Here is a 21,873-nt window from a genome sequence, read left to right as displayed (position 1 = left end):
AAATGGCATAATTATATATATCTTATTATATCACATCGCGCATTCTACTGTAATACTATATACAGTATAACTATAAATCTTCTCATTGATTGATTCTTGTATGGGTCTTAAAACATTACCCCCAATGAGAACAAGTTGATGAGAACGCGAAAGAGATATCGCAGATAGAAGTTGACATAAATTACGCTGATAAGGAGATAGTACTAGCTCTTCTTCTCATCTCAAAAAGCACAGTGGCGAGCTCCTTGCCCATGTTGATTAACACGTGAAAGTCCACATCCAATCAAATTCCACGTCACATATTATACACACATCACCTACAAGAATGCGTTGTGAAAAGCCTTTGCCGTTATGGTGGGTGCGTGGTGGCCTGAGGAGCGACGAGCCTTACAGTCAGCCTGTTTAAAACATTGTATGGGTTTAGCACGGACGAACGACATGGGCCGCGGCGATTCCGCGATAGCTCATCATTGTGTGACATAGTTCACTCCATCCCTATATTGAAGCCCACACAAATATCCAATGGCACCTCTTCCGGGTCTAACTGGCCTCCGTGAACCAATACGGGTGTGTCGATGGTTACCAAAGGATCCATGCTGTGACGTCCACCCACCGAAAATCCCTCCCAGAAAACTCCCATCCCTTGGGCCCTGCCTCGCTACCGCGGCTCCTCTGTGCTGTGGTGCTTCATAAATAAAGGACCCTTACCGATTCATAGGTCTGTTCTTCCTCCGATAGTAGTTGCGCACCAAAATTTGGACACACCGTCGCACTCGAGCCGTGTTGGCATGCGCCAAGATAAGCCAGAGCGGTGGACAGGGCCTAGGCTTCATCTAACACAGGAGTCACGCGGTGTCATGATGGCTTATGTACAAGGATGTGTAGTCAGCGGCATCACCTCTAAACTGAGGACACTATCATTGATTATCATTTTGTGCCTCCAATTTTTTCGGACTGCATTTCAGTGGTGTATCATGTGGTGCATGCCGCGCTCTGCCGGGTTTGGGCCTACGGGTGGACGTGTGATAAGTCTTACACCTGGCCACACTCTACCATCGCTCGTGGCTTCCCTGTTTGAGTGCCCTACTGTCAGTTATTAGTGTCTCGCTTGGTGTGTTCTTTTCATCAGGGCCAGTCACATACCATAGGACCGTCATCAGTTGCATTAGTATGTTTGTTTTACATTATTATTATTACCCCCTCAGACCCTATATGTTAAATTATTCAGTCCGCATATTCCGAGGGTGCTGTTGTTGATTACATATGATACTGTAGCTTGTTCTGTTTGAATTTCTGCTAGATACTCTCTTTACTTTGTTTTGTGATGTCCCTTGTATTTTACCTATTATCTACATTGAAATATTTATTGTGGTTTGATTATTTTTCTATTTACTTTCTTTCATAATCAACCGTTCTCGTTGTGTTTACGTCCATGGTTTATTTCTTCTAGACGCACTGTCCTTCCCTTCGCATAATTCCTACCTGTCTGGGAGTTCTCCTTTAAACTATGACTAATACCAGCTGTGTGCCACAACAAATATCCCTAGTCAAGAGAATTTCACCAGCCTCCCGGTGCTCCCCCGCACCTGCTTTCGTTGGGAGTTGTACCTCTTAAACTCATACTGCAGGCCAAAATGTGACATCCGGATCTCCTCTCACTGACCTGATAACTTTGGTTCCAAACTCGTCAAAGCTCCTTCGTCTTCGGAACACAATTAAGAATTTTGGATGACCACCGGGAGGCCTGTTGACTGTATTAGGCACTTGCAAAGTAAATAAGTGTAAAGGTTCCATCACCCAGGATGAAAGTCTAGTCAGAATAACTCCATCTGTAATCAGCGGCCAATCTGGGTTCTATGAAGCGAGACGGGAACACTTTTTGTAAGCAAAGGACCATAAACCATAATGGCCCAAATAATCCCCCGTGGTTTCTTCACGTCTCTTGTTCGTATGCTTGATTTTATACTCACCGATCTGGGGGATTCCTAGTACGTATAGTGCAGTCTGCTGGTAGTATATTGCATTAAGACACCAGCCCTTTTGTTGACCCTCCTAATATCATTTTCTGACACTGTTAGTTACTATATTGGACAAGTCTTAGGGGGACGAGTAATCAAGCACCACGCAGGCTCTGGATGCTATCAAACAAGATGGCTAATTACAAGTTTTGGAGAGGGGGAAGTCGCGCTGGTGACACGTGATAGTTGACCATAGTGACGCAGACCGCTCTGAACGCGCGTCTTTCTGACTAGTATGACATGAGTTGCAGCTGCTATTGGTCCTACATTCTACAGATTCTCATCGGCCGCCACCTATCTAGGGAATGAATTACCTTGATACCTCCGTCCCTTTGGTGACAAGGATTTATCACACAATAAGTTTCTGCTCGGGCTCTATCTGCGATAACACATGAGAAGAAACCAAGCCTCCTTGTGTTTGCGATCATGATTAAAATACAGAGGTTGCCTCTAATTTTAAATGGAAAAGAGAGAGCACGTACAAAAGACTTAATTGCTTATATGAAGAGAGGTATTTTTGTTGTGTTACATATTTATTGATTTGGGGCTTGTTTTAAAATTTCAATTTAGTTTTGTTAGTTACATTTACATTCTATTTAAATTTGAGTCATTTAGCAGCCGCTTTTAACCCAAAGCGACCTTACAAAAGAGGACCAACAGAAGCAATCAAAACCAGCAAAAAGAGCAATAATATGCAAGTGCTATCCTTAGATAAATATTATTATAGTTATATTTCAAGTTCACAAAAAAAGTTACAGCATTTTGTCAGATTTTGTCAAGCAATAATAAAAGGACAATTTAATTCATAATTTGTCTACATATCATTTTATTTAAAAAAAAATAAATAAATTGTGAATTGTGAAATCACAAATCGTGAATCGAATCGTGAGTTGAGTGAATCATTACATCCCTAATAAATACTGAATAATTATAATTAATTGGCCACAAAACATACGAATGGGATCAAAATTTACAATCTAAACAGTACTGATGCCACCAAGATAAGTTCCCATTAGAATTTTGAAAAAAAAAACCCATTTATATTAGCCAGTTAGATTAGCAAATTTGTATCGCCGAGTCAGAAAAAACCACAATACTCTGTCATGCATGTTCTCTCTCCAGGTACTCCAGACCTCCTTGGCATGAGTCATCCATCCTCGTTAGACCTTGGCTTCAGTGACCTGAAAATGATCGCACACCCTGGGAACACCATAAAAAAGAAATGTTCATAACTCACTGCTGCTCTGCGACGTTCAGCTAACGATCTGTGTGTGAGTGATTTATAATTACAAAAAGATTAAGAAGTTACGAAGCATTTGGATGTGGATGTGCCGGCCTGCTGGCAGCTGCCTATTTTGGGGAAGGGTGACAGATCTGACAATCCTGTGCAGCTTTATATACTTTTATTTCATATGCTATCAGCTAGCAGAATCAAAAACAGACGCGGTTCAGTCGAGGGAAAAAAAAAGTTATAATTTCCATTTCATTTTAAATCAATAAGGAGTGAGTGTGTCCTGTAAGAGACACTCATGTGCAGGACGGAGAGGGTGAAGAGATTGGAGGCAGGACAGACAGAAGGTGTGACAGCATGTGAGAGATGGATTTTGCACTGTTGTGCTTAATGAAGCATGGCTCCCGCACTCTTCCTTTCTACCCAACCTCCTGCTGTTAAGCTGATGGCACCTGCGCTTCCCCTTTCTCTCTGTCTATTGGTTTAGTGTTTCTTCTCTCTCTCTCTCTCTCTCTCTCTCTCTCTCTCTCTCTCAAACAAACAATCCTAAAATAGTTATGATTTAAACATAAACGTGTTTTATAGCCTGATTACATTGGAGGGACCTTTTAAAGTTTCTCATGTGACTTTTATTCTCTAGTCGTTCTTTAGATAAATCAGCTGGTGCTTTCAGAGGCATCAATGCACCTTGTTTTTTTTGTTTGAAACTGGCAGTTCCTGGTTCACTTGGTGCTCCAGGCAAGATAACACACACATGACCAAAGGGATTTTTTTTGTTTTTTAACAACTAAGTAAGTTATTTATTTAAGTGTAAGATTATGTCTGTCTAGAAGTGCAGTTGACATTTAAGACGTGCAAGGGGATCCGGCAAAGGTTGGTTAGGATAGCAAAATAAAACTTTAAAAAGTAGGAAAATACACTTCTCTATCTTTTGTTGTTGATGTCCAATCAAACTAGCATTTAGTATTTTGATATATCAAGTATTTGCTGCAAATTCATGTTTACAAAATCAAGAAAGAAAAAAAATTGATTAAAATACATAAGTAAATCAAAGTGTGGTAGATAAACCAGTTTAACCAATGTTATTTTATTTTATTTATGCAATATATAAGCATTTATTAATATTTTGAATCAGCTTTTATTGTTTATGTTTTCTATTTCCAGTTTCGTTTAAGTTTAATGTAATTTTGTTAACTCCAACTTAAGGCGACAGTTTTAATTGTCTCATTTTTAAGTTTTTCATCTAATATTTATATTTCATTTGATCTTTATTTCAATTACCAAATTACCAATTTTTTAATGGTTTCAAATTAATAATGACATTAAATTAAAATGAATGAAAAAAATTATCTGTAATATGTTTACTAAAATACTCTAACCAGTGCTCTGTTTAGTATTATACATATAATATGTATAGTTTACTATATTTTAAATTTTCATATTCATTGTCGTTTAAGTCTTATTAGTTTTGTCATTGCTTTTTGTCATTTTTATAAATATTTATATTTAGCTATAATTTATAAGCCTTTAGGGTTTTCATTAAGTATTTATATTTTATTTTATTTCATCTTTATTTTAAAATTCCAAAAAAAAAACAATTTTAATAGCGCTTTCAGTTAACAATTAACAACACTGGAAATAACTAACTAACCTAACTAACTAAATAAATAAATAAAAAATAGTGTATAAGACATACCCGTTGTATCACAACATCTAAAACATTTTGGATCTAGTTTCTTCTATGTCAATGTACGTAATTATTATCTCAACACACAGACCCGGAGTCTTATGTACTAGTAAATAAATATTAATAAAATGTTTTTTTTCAAAGCAATTTGAATCTGATTTCGACAGACTATGTTCTCCAATCCTGAACCTGTAACAATTGCTCTCTCTGATCTTCCACTTGCACTCAAAAGGCACTTCTTGTTTCTTTCTCACTTTTGTTTTGTGTGACACCTCTTGACTGATGCTAGACAGCGAGTTACTCTTCAGTCTGAAACCTAACGACTAAAGTGCAGTCATGCTGATATCTCAACAGGACAGCTCTGGGAAGTCTCTAAAAAAGTTGTATGGTTAGGCCCAGGCTGACAGCCAGTGGGGTGTTGTGAACCAGAGTTCACTCGACCGGACAGGAGTCGGTTCTTCTCTTTCTCAGAGAAGCCCTGCGTGTTCTCCAGAGCTGCCCGGTGCTTCCACTGGAGATCTCGGTCCAACGCCCGGCTGTGGGCATCTTAAAGTGAGCAGTGTCCTCTTCATATTTGGCACGCAAGTTCATGAGCTCCTTCTCATAGATCTGCTTCTCTTCTCGAATTGACTGTTGAGGGAAAAATGTATTTAAAAGATGGTCTGATACCCTTATATAAAAATTTATTTTACATATAAATATATATTGTATATAAATATAAAGAACTCTAAACACGTACATTTCATTATTACCCATCTGTTGTATTTGTATTCATTTATTAGAACGTTGTTAAAAATGTATATAGAGTTTCTGGATATTTATTATTTCCATATTAAACTATGCTATTTATTATATTGCATGACTATTTACACAATCGTTCAAAAGGACTGGGGTTGGGTGAGTTGATATTATTTTTTTTTAAGGTCCCTTATGCTCACCAAGACTAAATTTATTTGATCAAAACTACAATATAAAACACAAACTATACAATTGAAAAAAAAAAAAAATTATATTATATTTAAATAGATTTTAATTAAGAATTTCTTCCTGTGATGCAAAGCTGAATTTTCAGCATCAGTTACTTCCAGTCTTCAGTCACATGATCCTTCAGAAATTTGCTGATTTGCTGAACAAGAAACATTAATTACTTATGATTAATGTTGAAAACATGTGCTGCTTATATTATCGTTGAACCTCTGATACTTTTTTTTAGAATTATTTTATTCTTGGAACAGAAAGTTCAAAAGAACAACATTTATTTGAAACAGAAATTATTATAAATAAATGCCTCTAATGTCACTTTTGATCAATTGAATGTCTTTACTGAAAAAATATTAATTTCTCCCAAAAAAATAAATAAATATATAAATAAAAATACTGACCCCAACCCTTGAATAGTCGTGTTCATATCATATTTCAATTGGCTATTAGGCAGTTACATGAGGTAAAATAAGTCTGAAACATCCAACCATAAAACCCGGGGGAAAAAAAAAAAAAAAGCAAGCTGCTTAGCTGCTGTATACAACAACGGTTAAAGGTTTGTTTGACACAGTGCTTTTTGATGTTTGCTTACAATAAATGGTCTTTTTTGGACTGAGAAGGAAGCTTTGAGTTCTGAAAGTTTTCATAGGAAATTTTCTGAATCATTTAAATAAACTTTAATATAATTTAGAAAAAACATTTTTTCATTGAATCTGCGCACAAAAGTAATATGAAGCCCTTTTCACATTCACAAAACTAAAAGTGAGCCTGTGAAAGTTGGTTTGTATGAGAGTATGGTTTGTGAAAAGAGCACAAACAGGCATCAATAAAAGACTCTTGTTCAGAAATGTTATGAATTCAATCTAAAAGTATAACAGTGAAAGCTGAAAGACACTTTGAAGCACACACTGACACTGTGAGACAAATGGCGACAAGTAAATAAACCTTCCCATACAGGACCAGCAGAATGTGTCAAGAGCGAATCACTCCACATGCTTTTTCTACTCTATTGGTGTGTGTTGTCATAGTAACACCTAACTCAAGGGCTGTGCTGCTAACGAAAAACGTGATGTGGGCGACAGAAAGAAACACTGGAAAGCTTGATGAGACCTTTTCAAATGAGAATTATATTCCAAGCATAGCAGCAGGCTAAGAGAGTGCCCAAGTAATACCATGGATTTTGTATATATTCTACCATACTGCATTTTTGACAAGTTGGTTTTACAGAAGTGCTAAATTTAGATTTCAGCTGACCCCAATCTGACGTGTTTATTAATGTTCATAGAGGACACGGTCTTGTGTTTCCACAACAGATAAATGGAACACAAGTGAAAGAGATGATAGGAGTCTTCTGGAAAATAAATACATATATAGATAAATACAGAATAACTCAAATACAACGAAGAAGGCCTAAATTTAAAGATTCATATAAAATTCAATATAATTGCATATAAGTAACTATCGCTAACATAATGTCAGATATACATAAATATTTATCAGAAAGATTCTATATTTATCATCTATGATCTATAAATTTCTGTCAATCTCATACATTTTAACTAACTGAATATTGTTAGCCATCATTTTTAATCATTGTTCAAATTTTTTTAACGGAATAAATTTGCAACAAAATATGATTTTTTTTAAATACACAAATAGATGGAAATATTAAAAAAATAAATTATGCCATGTTTTTCATTTGATTTAATTTCTTTCTTTTTTTTTAGTGTAGAAATCTGACCCGTTTCATTTATTTTATGACTGACAAAAGCATTACATTCATTTAGTTTGAAACATTAGTTTGTTAAAACTTGTAATACAAATGGATGGAACATTTTGCATGCAATTCAAATGCATAGATCTTAAAATCAGACATAAATATATTATATCATCAATTATTTATTTATCAATAGTGTGTGTCTATATGTACATGGATTACTACTTTGAGAGGCTATTCTCTATTTCATGGCCTTTTTTCTGAAACCTCACTATTAAGCTTTATGCTTTAAAGTATAATTTCATTGTTGAGATTTTGCCTTATTCATTAATCAAAACAGGGGAGATTGACAGAGGCTACTGGGAAGAGGAAGGGGAATGTCATGACGGACTGCACCACAGCTTTTTTAAAAGTTTCCAAAAGTCTACATCTAAAACTGCTGAGAGGGATATTTCTGGAGGCAGAAAACAAAGGTCCCCATTCCCACAATCCTGTTTACTGGGGCTCTCAATGTATTAATAATAGAAGAAAACCTAAATGCGACGGGACAGCCAAAAAAGCCAAACTGCTAGAACAGATTGTTGCGTTGAAAACAGCACGAAATGCCATACTGTGTAGCAAGTCAAATAAATAGCCATGAGCTGTCTTTCCACAACAAGAAAAATGATTGCCAGCTGAGTGAAACCACTGAAAAAAAATAAGAATCCTTTTCAATCCAAACCAGCCATCCACAAAAAGACATATTTTCTGAGGTCTTGAGTGCTCTGCAGTGAGGAGGGAGAATTTTGAATTAAACATAGGTGGTTCGGGATTAGCTGTGTCTAAAGCAGGAGTGTTTAACACAAGAATGCGCTTGTATTATGCTTTAAGCTTAAGCTAATGAGCGTCTCAGAGGATTAACTGTTTCGTGCGAAATAAATGTTTCTGCAGAAAGATTGATGTTTGAGCCTACTTACAGACAGATTCTGCAAACTTGAGAGCTTTTTTTTCCTCGTTCATTTCTTCTTTAAACACACCAAACTATGCTTGCAAGATCTTTTGGCTTGTGCAGTTACAAATTGTGCCTCCAAAACATATTTGGGACACTTAAAAATGTCAATGCAGTAGATATAAAATATAAAACCAAGTGGCATCTGCAAAAACTGCTGCTACAGCAACCAGAAAGTGTCCACAGAATCCTAAAAAGAAATGTATATTACGGTTTCTACAAAAACTGACAATAATAAGAAAACAGGATTCTTGAGCACCAAATCAGCATATTAAAAAGATTTCTTATGGATCATGTGACACTGAAGACTGGAGTAATGATGCTGAAAATTCAGCTTTGCACCCCAGGAATAAAATTTCATTTCATTTTAAAATATATTCAAATAGAAAACAGTTCTTTTTTTAATATGGTGCAATAAAAACTTGTGCCCCCAAACATATCATTGCATTTGTATAAAATTAACCAAATGCTAACCAATTAGCATTTGCAAAATGAATTAATAAAATAAGAGTAATCATATAATAATAAAAAACAAAAATGAGCATTGCAGCTTTTGAACATCACTTTTCAATTTTACAATATAAAACCAACTAGTAGCAGCATGTTTGTGATATCTGACAACCAATGTCAAAAAAAAAAAGAAAAAAACGTATCACCGTTTCCACAAAAATGGATAATAATAATAATAATAATAATAATAAATGTTTCTTGAACAGCTAATCAGCATATTAGAATGATTTCTGAAGAATCATGTGATACTGAAGCCTGGAGTAATGATGTTGAAAATTCATTTTTAAAATACACTGAAATAGAAAGCTCTTCTTTTAAATTGTTCTTTTTTAATATGTACAATACAAATCATGTGCACGTCCAAAAATTATTTGGACACTACAAATGGTACTGAGATATAAAATATCTAAATTAATTGCATCTTCACAACAAAAAACAAAAAAGCAAACGTTAATTTACTTTTCGAGGCATTGTTGCTTCTATAAAATCAAGTAGCATCATGCTTATGATGTCTGACAATCAGAAAGTGTCCAAAGAATTCTAAAAAAAAAAAAAAAAAAAAAAATGGTTTTGATTCAAAGGGTCCAAATGCTCCTAGCAGTCCTAAACTGATCCACATTCAGCAAACTGGATGAGGATTGATCCGTACCTTCTACCAGGGAGAGGATCTGCTGTCTCTGCCTCTCGTCCAGCGTTCTGACTTTTCTTCTGCAGCGCCCCTCTTTCCTCCTCCAGACGCAGACTACCTTGTCTTCAGGACGAGACTTTTCGATTCCAGATCCCAATTGACAGCCTCGTGAGTCATTCTGGGTGGGCCTGCAGGCTTCCGATCTGACTGGACGGCAGAGAGGAAAGCCAGAGACAGGGACTGTAGCAGAGGGTCAATGCTTTGAATGTTCATCTAACGCAGAGAGCAGGACAGTGTTCAAAGATCCCTTTCAAACTTCCAACAGTGGGAACCTGAAGACATGCAAAAAACATCAACTAATCACCAGTAATTGTTCAACAGTATTGCTTACCCTGCACCAGATTTAATGTGTGTAAAGGTCCATCATGGCTAGGTTAATAATAGAATAATAGCCACACTTATTTTTTTTCACTTACCCATAATTTAATTCAGCCAATTTCAGTTGTCACCCTCAGAAATAAAAAGGTTATTAGCATTTTATTTCCAATAAAAATATTTTTTTTGGCAACATTAATGAATCAAGAAGTGTTGTTATTGTCTAAAACCGAAACAGTTAAATCCATTTTGTTAATCTAAGCATAAATCTAAATAAAAGAAATAAATAAAAGATAAGGTGCAACACTGCGCGCACACTTGCCATGCAATTTTTTTTTTATTGTTAAGTACTACAATAACTCAAATTGAAATAAAAACAAATTAAAACTAATCAGAAAAATTAAAAGCACATAAAATTACTCTAACCATAACCTTAAAATATAATTAAAGTGAAAACTAAAAAACTAAAAATAAAAGATAATTCAAAATGAATTGAATACTATAATAACACTACAATACAAGAGTTAAGCAAATTTTGATTTTGAAGCACTCAAGTTGAAGTACGAAAAATTACTGAAACTGAAATAAAAATAAATTAAAGCTAACACTTGAAAATGTCAAAAAAAATAAAAAATAAAAATTACTAAAACTTAACCAAACCTACACTACAATGAAAAATGAAAACTAAAAATCTAATTCTAAATATTCATAAATTCTATAATAAATAATATTAAAATAAACACCGAAAGAAAGAGTGTAAAGGTTGATATTGGGTTTAGATTTGATATTGCTTCCAGTTCATTTGTTACACTGGAAATGGATGGTCAGGCGGGGCACATCTGAGTAGTTTTTTGAGTGTCCTTGATTGTTCTGGTACTACTGTAGTTAAATGGTTCTGCAATTTCTTCACTGTTATATTAATACAAAGCAGTGTTTGTATTTAGGTCAATTTACATTACAGTTGCTGATATCTGCTCTTTTTCTCACTACAAACGTTTAAAAAGAAATGCACTTATCAGTGATACGGCTTTGATGGTCAATGCCATGGGCAAACCTAGAGTTCCGAGACTTGATAAAAGTCTCTGATAACGGCTTTACTACTTAATGTTAATTGTATTACTGCAGTGCAAAAAGCACATTCTCACGGTAATTACTCTACAACACAAACAGAGTGTAAATCGAGTGCTTCAACCCCTATGGTTTCGTAGAAGGGTTGTTTTTCATTTAGGTGTGACAGACCCCAGCTGGGTCTGCCTCCCTCAGGGAACATTCCCAGAATATGGGTGACGAACATGGCTAGGTCACACAGATGTCTGTTGCCAGGATACCAGGAGCTGATCCATCAACCCAGACGTTTGTGGGTCCAACAGCAATGGTGTCTTTCCAAATGGTTGCTGGGTTCTCTAGGTGTGATTGCATTGATGACTGAATCAAGTTAACTTTACCCAATCAACATGCCAATAATGAGAATAGCTTTTTTTTTTTTTTTTTGCCTTTTTGGCTTTTCTTATGATCTTCAAATATCACTACTTTTTTAGCCAATCAAGCCTTTTTAATCTGAATCAGGTTCTTAAGCTGTGAAGTGAAAATGAGCGCAAAAAAAAAAACATTTTTAAGGCAAGTGTGAAAAAAAAACTATTTATAAAAAAAATACAAAAACAGGCATCAATCATCAGTATAATTATACATACCCACTTAAATAAAGATGCATGCAGGATTAAAAAACATACAAGAAACAACCATTTGAATTAATTTAATTTACCAATTAATATGCCCCCATATTGCCCCTGTAAATCTCAATATTTTTAGCCAATCACATATTTACGGTTTGAATGATATGACAAATCAAACAAAAATTATAGCGAAAAAACAAAAGGATCTAAATTCCTGAACTACCCCCGTCGCTAAACAAATTAAATAATTGAATCAGGGTCGTCACTCGTGCAACATGCTGTGATGATGATGATGTATGAATGAAGAAGAAGCAAGCAATTATTTTAACCCATGCACTTCAAAATAGATAGTTTTGCCACTTGTCCTTAGATTGATATAATATTGGATGATGTTCAATAGATTTCAACCTCAGATATTATTTTCAACCCATGCATTCCAAAAAGGTAGCATAATATAAATATGAATGATTGATATTAATATTCAAAAATAACCACATTTCTTATTATTCCTAGTTACCTGCAAATTAAAAAGGCTAGGTATTATATTTAAAGTATATGCATAAACCGTTTAAGCTATATGAATTTCATGTTAATTTTTACTTTGCATTAGTTTTTTTTTATTTGTACAGGTTTTGTATGCTGCATGCCTCAGTTTCAAATTCCGTTAAAAATTGAGGAGTTCAGTTGGGGAACGTGAAGGCACCCAGCTTTAATTCTGAATCTCACACAAGCCTGCTGTGCATGCTGGTAATGGATTAGTATAGCTAAAGGCAGTGTAGAAGGATGAATCAATCAAACTGAGTTGAGTGGGATTGAACAGTGGACTGTGAACAGAGGTGATGGGGAGAGCAGTGTGGGCATATCTCACTAGCCTTTGAGCAAGGATTCTTCCTGTGGGCCTGCTGTTGCACTCTGTCTCTGGATGCCCTCCAGCCCCCCTCTCCACCTCAGACTCCCTCTGGTGCCTGATTTCCACGATCTCTCCGTTTCCCCCCCTTAGTCACCAGTCCCTCCAACTGTTTTATGCAGCTCCCTGCAGAAGGCGCACATAACAAGTCCCAAATCAAAAAAAAAACGACCAAAAACACTTCACACATAATCTCTCTGTTCATTACTGAAAGCTGCCTCTCTATATTTAACCATCATGTTTGGTTTTCTTGCTTTGTCCCTCTCTCTCCTCCTCTCATGTCACGCCTTTTCCATTTTTGCTCTCCTCTCACACCGTCTCCTCTGTTCTCAAATTCATCCTCATTAATTGTGGATGTACACATTAGCTCTTGCCCTTTCATCTCTGCTCTCTCGTTTCCTCCGTCGCTTTCTAAAAGAACTTCTCTCGGCTTCCATCGCTCATTGTCTTTCAAACTTTTTCCTTTCCTTCCACCATTGTGGAGCTCATGTTAAAATCATCAACTTTTCAACTGAATGAATTCATACGATGTATTTTGGTCTTCTCATACCAAAGACAGCAGAATGGGGAAAAGAAACGGACCACCTTTTGTAGGAAAATTTCACACCCATCGTAATGCTACATAAGTGTCTTTTTTGGTAGAACGGAACATGCATTGACAACATTGTTTTGTCAGATTTTAATTACTGATTTCAAATTTACTATTGAAACATTATCTTGAAGTTTTGGAGATTTAGGTCTTTGCCCATTCAAGCACATAAGAAGATAAAAAAATTTAAAAAATCCCGCCTGGTGACTGCATGAACTGTTTTGCCTAACAATAACTTTTTTCTTTATTATGATTATAGAACTTTGAATAGTTATGTTCTTCTGCAGTACTCTTTAGCAGTACTCTGGCAAGAAACAGGACATTTCAGACATTGCGGTGAAAATCAGAGGTAAAAAACAATATAAACTGTTCCAGTTTCTTGCACAGACCGATCCAGATTAGTGTCCTTTACACATCAATGGTAATCGTCACGAGCTGCAGGATTTAATTTTGGTTTTTTTGTTTGTGGAGGTTGAAGTGATTTTTTTTTTTTTACTCTCAAAGTCGTGATTCCCATTCACTTACATTATATGACTGACAGACTGCAATGGTTTGAATTAAAAATCTTGGTTTGTGTTCTACTGAAGAAACAAAGTCACCTACATCTTAGATGCCCTGGGGGTAAGCAGCAATAAACATCCTAATTTTTTCATTTTTGAGTGAACTATCCCTTTATAATTAATTTTTTGAAGGAATGTTTCTGGTGCTATACTAAAAATGCCCTTGTAAAATGAGCTGTGAAATCTTTTAATAAGGTGACAGGACACAAAGTCTCATCTGGAAACAGCATCATGCAATTGTGGGTGAAAATTAGCACCTGGGGGAATCTAAACGGTCTTTGATTGAAAGCGTGTCTGATTTGTAAAACTGTGACTGCAGGCTATTTGACCTCAGATATTTGGGTTTGAATTCATTGATTTCCCCCTCTCTTAACTGCTTTTTTTTGTTTATACTAAATGCTCCTAGAGATGTGACGTGGATCCTAAAAACCTCTCTCTCACCTGAGTAATTCATCATTTGATCAGCAAAGATGAACAAAAAACAAGCACAGACCCCAGGGAGTCAGATCATTCAAAACTCCAGTCTGAAAAATGTCACAGTGACTAAAGATCGATTCCATTAAAGATCCTGCTCTGTGTGTGTGCGTTGAGCTAAAGAGGCTTAGCATATTGCCATTAAAATAGTCATTATAAAAAAGTGTCATAAAAGCAAAATTTATGAAATACAAAACATAATATTAAAACTGGCCATCATTGTTCATTGAACGAAGCATATTATAGATCAAACCAAGCATGTATCTTTTGATGACACTCATAAATTACATTTCGTCAGTTCCTCAATTCAGAAACAAGTCCAAGAAATGCCTTGGAGGGCCAGGCTGGCTGACTGGGGTTTTTCTTCAAAGATATTTGAAAGACAATTTAGAGTTCAGGATGTGTGCCACTGCGTTTGAAGTCTCTATACTGTAAATGTGCCTGAAATATCTGATGCGCTCAGAATGAAACAAAAAAAACACCAACAACACCTTTGACATTCACTGCTACAATGTTCTGCGTATGCCATTTTAATCATTTAAAATACACTGCAGAGGGTTTAAAGAAATACTGGTATTTGTTCTAACATTGTGGGTTTGTAAATGACTTGTAAATAAAACTTTTATTTATTAACATCACAAACAGCATCTGTAAACCAATTTTAGTACCATAATGTGATGCAATTTAAAGAAGATATTCAAACAAGCAAAAAAGCATGTAGGGTAGTTTAATTAAAAATGAGACCAGCGGCCTGGAACGTGTTAGGAAATGATTTGGGAATTGAACTATTAAGTATTAAGATGATTCTCATTAGATGAGGATTAAACATGCAACATAAGATTTTAAGTATCAATAAATGTAACTACTAAAAGTGAAATTCTGCACAATGCCAATCAGAGTTTAATTAAAAAATAAATTCAATAAATTAAAAGTAAAGTAAAGTAAAGTAAAGTAAAGTAAAGTAAAGTAAAGTAAAGTAAAGTTAAAGTTAAAGTTATGTTGCATTGCGTTGTGTTGCGTTGCATTAAGTTAAGTTGAGTTGAGTTGAGTTAAGTTGAGGTGAATTGCGTTAAGTTAAGTTGCCCTGACAATGCACAAATGTCAGGGCATGACAAAACTTCTCCAGTTAAGCTGCGTAGTAAGTTAAGATGCGTTTAAGTTGCGTTGCGTTAAGTTTGAACTGATTAAATTGAATTGAATTGAACTGAATTGATAGTCCATTAAATAATGTATGGAAAAACACAATGGAAGTCGCTGTGGTAAAACGGTGGTTTTACAAATTTGTCTTTAATATATCCTCTAAAGATCAAAAGAAAGTTGGTAACACTTCCATGTAGGGACCAATTCTCACAGTGAGATTAGACTTTAGCCATTTAGATATTTATAAGAAACTGAAAAATGCACAAATGTCAGGGCATGACAAAACTTCTCCAGGCCCCAAACATACCCTTAGACTCCAGAGGGTTAACTAGTTACTTCTTAGCATGTGTATCAAATTGTCTGTTTATTAGTATTTTATAAGAGCATATTAATGGCTTATTCTGCATGACCATTTTTTAGATCCCTTAATCCTACCCCACACCTAAACTTAACAACTACCTTACTAACTATTAAGTAGCAAATTAGGAGTTTATTGAGGCAAAAGTCATAGTTAATAGTCAATTAATAGTGAGAATTGGCCCCCAAACTACAGTGTGACTAGAAAGTAATACCAGGGTGAGTAAATGATCACAGAATTTTCATTTATGGATAAACAAATACCATTAAATTAAATTTTTAATTTAATTTAATTGTTAAATTAAGTGATGCATCTGGTGGTTAAACCTTGATGTTGTTCTCCGCAGCAATGAGGGAGGGGCCTGCAGTTTGTGGGATTTCTCCCTGCTCTCTCTCCCTGGCCTCCTCCTGCACCCCCCGCTGCAGTTTCGCTGCGCAGCTTCCCCAGAGTCTTCTGCAACGCCGCTTCCTGTGCCTGGAACTCCTTCCTCAGCTCCGCTTCGGTCTTCTTCCAGGCCAGCAGGTTCTCTGCAGTCATCTGCTGCGTGCGCTTCATGGCCTCCAGTTCCCGTTCGTAGAAGGCCTGGGCTTTATTAGTTTGGCCTCGTATTCCTCCACCAGACGCTTCTTGTCCTGTTTTCAGTTCCTCGACCCTTTCACTCAGTGAATCCACCTCCGCTTTATGAAGCTGTCCCAGTTTCTCCTGGTCTTTGCTGTAGTTGGCATTTCAGGCTTTGGTGTGAACGAAGCAGATCTTGAACCTGTAAAAGCAACATGCATTCAAGTGTTGTTTTTTTTTTAAGTGGATACTGTTTAATGTACAGTTTTATCAGGACAGAATTTTGAAAAAACATAATTATTGCTTTATTAATGTAGTGTAGCCTTGTGATTTTAAATAAAAGCTGGAAACCTAATGGTTCAAACCCCACAAGGGTCATTTTATGAACTTTGGAAAATGACCTTGACCCAAGGTAGATCCAAGTTGCCGGTCCCTGTAAAAATTGTATTGTTAATCAACAGATTATTATAAAAACAGATTATTATCATCTACATAACTTAAATAAATCTAAACATAAAAATTACTGTTCAGCCAAAAATAATAATAATTATTATTAATATAATATAAAATAATATAATGATATATAAAATAATATAATTTTTTTTTCTGAACTTAGTTTTACTACCATTTAATAATAATAATAATAATAATAATAAGAATAATAATATAGATAATATAATGTAGTTTGGAATTTATTGATGTAAATTAATCTAATAATATATTTCTATAGTGCTTTTTCAAAGTTTAAAGACACTTTACAATCATCCAGATTAATCAATCTGATATAAATAAGAATGTGAGTTTTTCATTTTGCTAAAAAAAAATTTTATCACATGGCTATAAAATATGAATTATTTGTGTTTAGTCAACATCTTAAATTCAGCACAAAAACCTTTATTTTCAAGGCAACAGTGAATTTAATGAGCATGAGCACAGCTGTGTGAATGACTGGTTAGTCCCTAAAAAGTCAGCAAAAAGTCAGCAAGATGGTTTTCAATCAAAATATAAGTTTGATGATTTAATTGCAAAATGAGGAAATTAAGACAGCCATAAATATTAAGCTTACATTTTAAAGTATTACATATTTATTTTAAACATTTAAGTTTATTAATGCTAAGTTTACTGTTGTATTATTGTATTATTATTATTAAATACTTACAGTATTTAATAATACAGTAGTACTATTTTGATTTGATTTAGTAATTGTTAAATTACTAACAATAATTTAATAACAATTTAATTTTTTTTAATTGCAATGAGATTGTTGTCCCTAAATCATGCAGCCCTAGGACAGATACATTTTATATGTACCATAGGTAAATAAAGTAAAAACCACTCGACACACCTCCTGCCGATGTGCAGCACGTAGCTCCTCAAGAGCCTGCTGTTTCTCCTGCTCAAACTGGGCCTGCAACTGTCCAAAGGAGCGGAGTTTTCTCCTCGCGAAAAGAGCGTCGCATTTCCTCCACCTCTCGGGACATGGTGACCACGCGCTGCGTGTGCTGTGCCTCCGTGCACAGCTGCATGTCCTCACCACCCTCTGGCGGTATGTCTCAAAAACTCCGCCAGGGCCTGGCGCATCTTCATCCGCTCGTGCAGCTTCCATGGACTCCTCCAGAGACTGAATGCGCTGCTTCAAGTCCATCTCATCGCTGATCTTGCTCTTGTACTGCATGATCTTCTCCCGTGTGTCCGAGAGGATCTGCTGCACCTCCTCCTCGTGGGCTTCCTTCAGGGTCTGGATGGCCGCTTCGTGCTCGTCATTCTTGGTGTTGAGGGCATAGATCACCTGGACAGGTGAAAGGGATGGAGAACTGAGTGATCTACATTTCAAATGAGGCTCAAATGTATCAAAGTTTAGATAAAATAGTTTGCATCATCTTCTAGAACCTTCTAGGCAGCATAATCTGTGGTTTGCTCAGTCCATGACAGCTTAAAAAAGTGAGAAATGCCACAGAACAAACTTAATGTAAAAGGTTAAGTAAACACTGTTTTGCTGATCTAGAGTTTTTGTGCTCAATGCATTACACATGTAAAGCCACTCAAGGAACCAAGACACTTTAGCAAGCTTGACCTTTAAATCCAGCTCAAATATGGGAAAGGGTTCCATTATACTTTGAGATGTTATACTTATAGGGTAACACTTATTTCAACCTTATTTACAACATAACTTTTCTGTTTATTGCTGTACTGTTCTGTAGTGGTTGTAAAGCGTACAATGGGCATCAAGTGTACCAAAATTGCACATAAAAATACAACCAAGCTTGACAGTTTGTGAAAATATTAGCACGACATAAGCTGTATACAGTATATATATATATATATATATAGATATATATTATATATATAATATATATATATATATATATTTATATATATATATATTTATATATAATATATATATAAATATAAAATAAACAACTGCACAGAAATTAACAATTTTCACTCTAATATTTCATTTAACTTGCATAGTTTTTAAAGACAAGTTACCTGTTCATGTTGTCATCTGCATAATTTGGCAACTTATACAAAGTTACAGGTCACTGGATGTTTTACCTATGACATCAGCAACAAAATAATAATTATTGTTTTGCCTATCTTTTAATATGCAAATATGCAAGTAGGGAGTATAATTGCATGGTTAGCTGCAATTTATTATTTTTATTTTAATTTAGAGTTTCCCAGCTCTCTATGACCCTTTTAGTACAAAAATGTGACCTATTTACGAGTTGCAACCCACCAACTGAGAACTGCCTAGTCCAGAAAGATTAATTATTAAAAAGATAAATTATGTTGTTTTTTATAGGCATGAATGAGTCTGCTAATGCATTTTTTAAAGAAAGCTAATCAGTAAACAGTGCACAAAAGCTAAAGATACGTTTCAGACACCTTTTTAAATTTTTAATTCCCTCAGTTATACGGAGAGAGCTTGAAAGTCTCTAAAATGGGTCTGAGATTAGCTTCATGAAATAAAACTTTGGGTTGCTCATGAATACTTTTTTTTTATTTTGTTAAAATTACAGACATGGAATCTTAGCTCATAAATATTAGGTCATGCACAACTTATTTAACATGATCTTTTTAATTGTGTTGTGCTGAAGTATTACACAGAGATCGGAGATAAATTCATACCTACATCCACCATTGCCAACCCCTGAATTTTAAATCAGAGCACAAATGCATATAAACGTCCACAAAAAAAAAAAAAAAAGCAATTTCAGTGTTGAAACAGCTACGACATCTAAAAAGACAAAATAAATAGCTTTTATTTCTTCTCAACCAAACTATTCCCCTGCTTGATTATTTGGAAACAAAGTGACCTTCGACTGCAATTCTCATGCTTTGTATGTCCGGCTCTCACTTCATTTCCATAATTGTCTAGACATCTGATTAGGTGAGAGCCGTTCAGCCACCTGAGAGCGGCACAATAGAGTTATCTCCATTACAAATCCTGCTCTGTGAGAAACCGTGACTCAGTTTGAAGACGTATGTGCTACTCTCATCACATCTATAGCCGACTCTCTCCCAGAATTGACCACAGAGGATTCCATTATTCTCCAGTTTTCTTTCACCACACTATTCACACAGTTCATTCTCTCAGCCAGACAAAAATGAGCTGATAAGGGCAGCAGTGGACACAGAAGAAATGGCGGTTCAGTTACTTTGACTATGTTTGCTCTCTCTCAGTCAATGCATGTCGATGTCTGAAGCTGATCCCGAGAGATGTGCAAAAACTAGCCGTATCTGTTGTGTTATCTGCTCCTTTACTGCATAAGAGTGGAGAAAATCTTACTGACTTCAGCTTATGCTGCTGTTAAGGGCACTTGCGAAGCTCCTACATTTGAGATGGGCAGTCAATATATTACCTGTAAGGCATGTGAGATGAAAATACAGTATGGAAAAATAGCCAAACCAAAACAGCATTTAACAGCTATTTTTTTCTGGTGTACCAGTAATTTTTTATCATATCTTCATGATAAGTTTAAAAACTGTTATATTTAGTTAATGCATTAGATATGACTTAACAATGAAAAATTAATTATTTTTTTTTTTTTAAATGCATCTACATCTACATTTTATTTTATTAAATGTAGATTAATGTTTTTAATTTATAAATGTACTACTGTTCACTGTTAATTTTCGATTTTACTCAATATTTTCAATTTAACTCAATATTAACAGATTATAAAATATTCAAATTCATTTAAACAACTTGAAATGCTAGAAATGCATATGAATAAATTAAAATTTAACAATATTAATATAAAAAGTAAGCTAATGCAATAACTTGTTAACAAATAGAACATTACTGTAAAGTGTTTTCAAATAATTAGCATAAAACAAAATATGAAGCATGAGTTTTTAGCTTTACATTAGTTGAGTAAACCATTCACCACAGTAATTTAATTTATTTTTGGAAAAGAAACTGTAATACTGTGAAATATTATTAGAATTTAAAATGTTTTCTATTTGAATATATTTTAATATGTAATTGATACAAAGCTGATTTTTTTTTTTAAATATTACTCCAGTGTTCAGTGTCACATAATCCTTCAGATATCATTCTAATATGCTGATTTGCTGCTTAATACATTTTTCTTATTATTATCAATGTTGAAAACATGCTTAATATTTTTTTTTTCAGGATTCTTTGATGAACAAACATTTTTCATAATGTAATGCATCCCTCTGCATTGTAAAAAAAATATATAAAACAAACGTAAATAAAACAAAGATATAATTGTTTTAGAAAAAAAAAACTATCTGAGTCTTTCTTTTTATAATAAAATAAAATAAACAAATAAAATAAAATAAAAAACCTCAGCCCAACTTATTGAACAGTAGTGAAGCACATAGTTAAAACTCTTCTTGAGGGAATGCATGACTCTTTCTTGGAAGGACAATTCATACTGAAATTGTGAAATGAAAGTGGCAGCCATCCTGTATAGGACTATATTAAGATTCAGGAGGCATTCAGAGTGCCAGCGTTCATTTTAAATTTCAGAACACCCTGGAAGTTACGCACTCACCCTGATATGCACTGACTGATGCTGAGAAAAATACTCCTGGAATGGTTAAGCTATTTCCCTTGCAAAAAGAGCCAATTTGACTAAAACATTTTGTGTTTTTTGAGCTATTATGTAAAATTAGTCTTAGAAGTCTAGTCATATTACTCTGAACATTCCAGTACAGTGTTAAAATTGCTATCATGCGGTAAATAAAATTCGCTGTCATGAACTCTGTGCACATAATCGAGTGAGCTTGTCATCTAGACAAGATTTTAAGGCATCAAATGTACAATTCTGTTGTGATGTCTTTTCTAAACAAGTTCTGACCAGTTTTACCGTTTCAAAACTTGACCCATTTTACTCTGTGCGTAGGGTGTTGTTGTTAGCTTAGAAATACACTCATGCTATGAACATTTAGTCAAAAACTTCATAATACATACTAGTACATACTACATTTGACAAAGTATCTA

At 34.8% G+C, this 21,873-nt stretch overlaps 1 protein-coding gene across 1 annotated transcript in view; it reads right to left on the bottom strand.

Moving 5' to 3' along the window:
* fam184ab (family with sequence similarity 184 member Ab) overlaps window positions 1–21,873 on the bottom strand; it is a 109,074-nt gene that overhangs the window by 52,981 nt on the left and 34,220 nt on the right. Inside the window, 22 exon segments of the mRNA XM_042778348.1 lie at window positions 709–833; window positions 3,752–3,774; window positions 5,378–5,482; window positions 5,485–5,566; window positions 9,789–9,827; window positions 9,829–9,876; window positions 9,878–9,943; window positions 9,946–9,983; window positions 12,698–12,746; window positions 12,749–12,787; window positions 16,163–16,192; window positions 16,195–16,233; window positions 16,235–16,261; window positions 16,263–16,432; window positions 16,435–16,474; window positions 16,476–16,562; window positions 16,564–16,596; window positions 17,740–17,832; window positions 17,834–17,926; window positions 17,929–17,952; window positions 17,955–17,993; window positions 17,995–18,183. Coding sequence (XP_042634282.1) covers window positions 709–833; window positions 3,752–3,774; window positions 5,378–5,482; window positions 5,485–5,566; window positions 9,789–9,827; window positions 9,829–9,876; window positions 9,878–9,943; window positions 9,946–9,983; window positions 12,698–12,746; window positions 12,749–12,787; window positions 16,163–16,192; window positions 16,195–16,233; window positions 16,235–16,261; window positions 16,263–16,432; window positions 16,435–16,474; window positions 16,476–16,562; window positions 16,564–16,596; window positions 17,740–17,832; window positions 17,834–17,926; window positions 17,929–17,952; window positions 17,955–17,993; window positions 17,995–18,183 — 1,478 coding nt within the window.

Source organism: Cyprinus carpio, chromosome A20, assembly GCF_018340385.1.
Source record: "Cyprinus carpio isolate SPL01 chromosome A20, ASM1834038v1, whole genome shotgun sequence".
In the NCBI taxonomy this organism is placed as follows: domain Eukaryota; kingdom Metazoa; phylum Chordata; class Actinopteri; order Cypriniformes; family Cyprinidae; genus Cyprinus; species Cyprinus carpio.
This window is presented reverse-complemented; position numbering and strand designations above follow the sequence as displayed.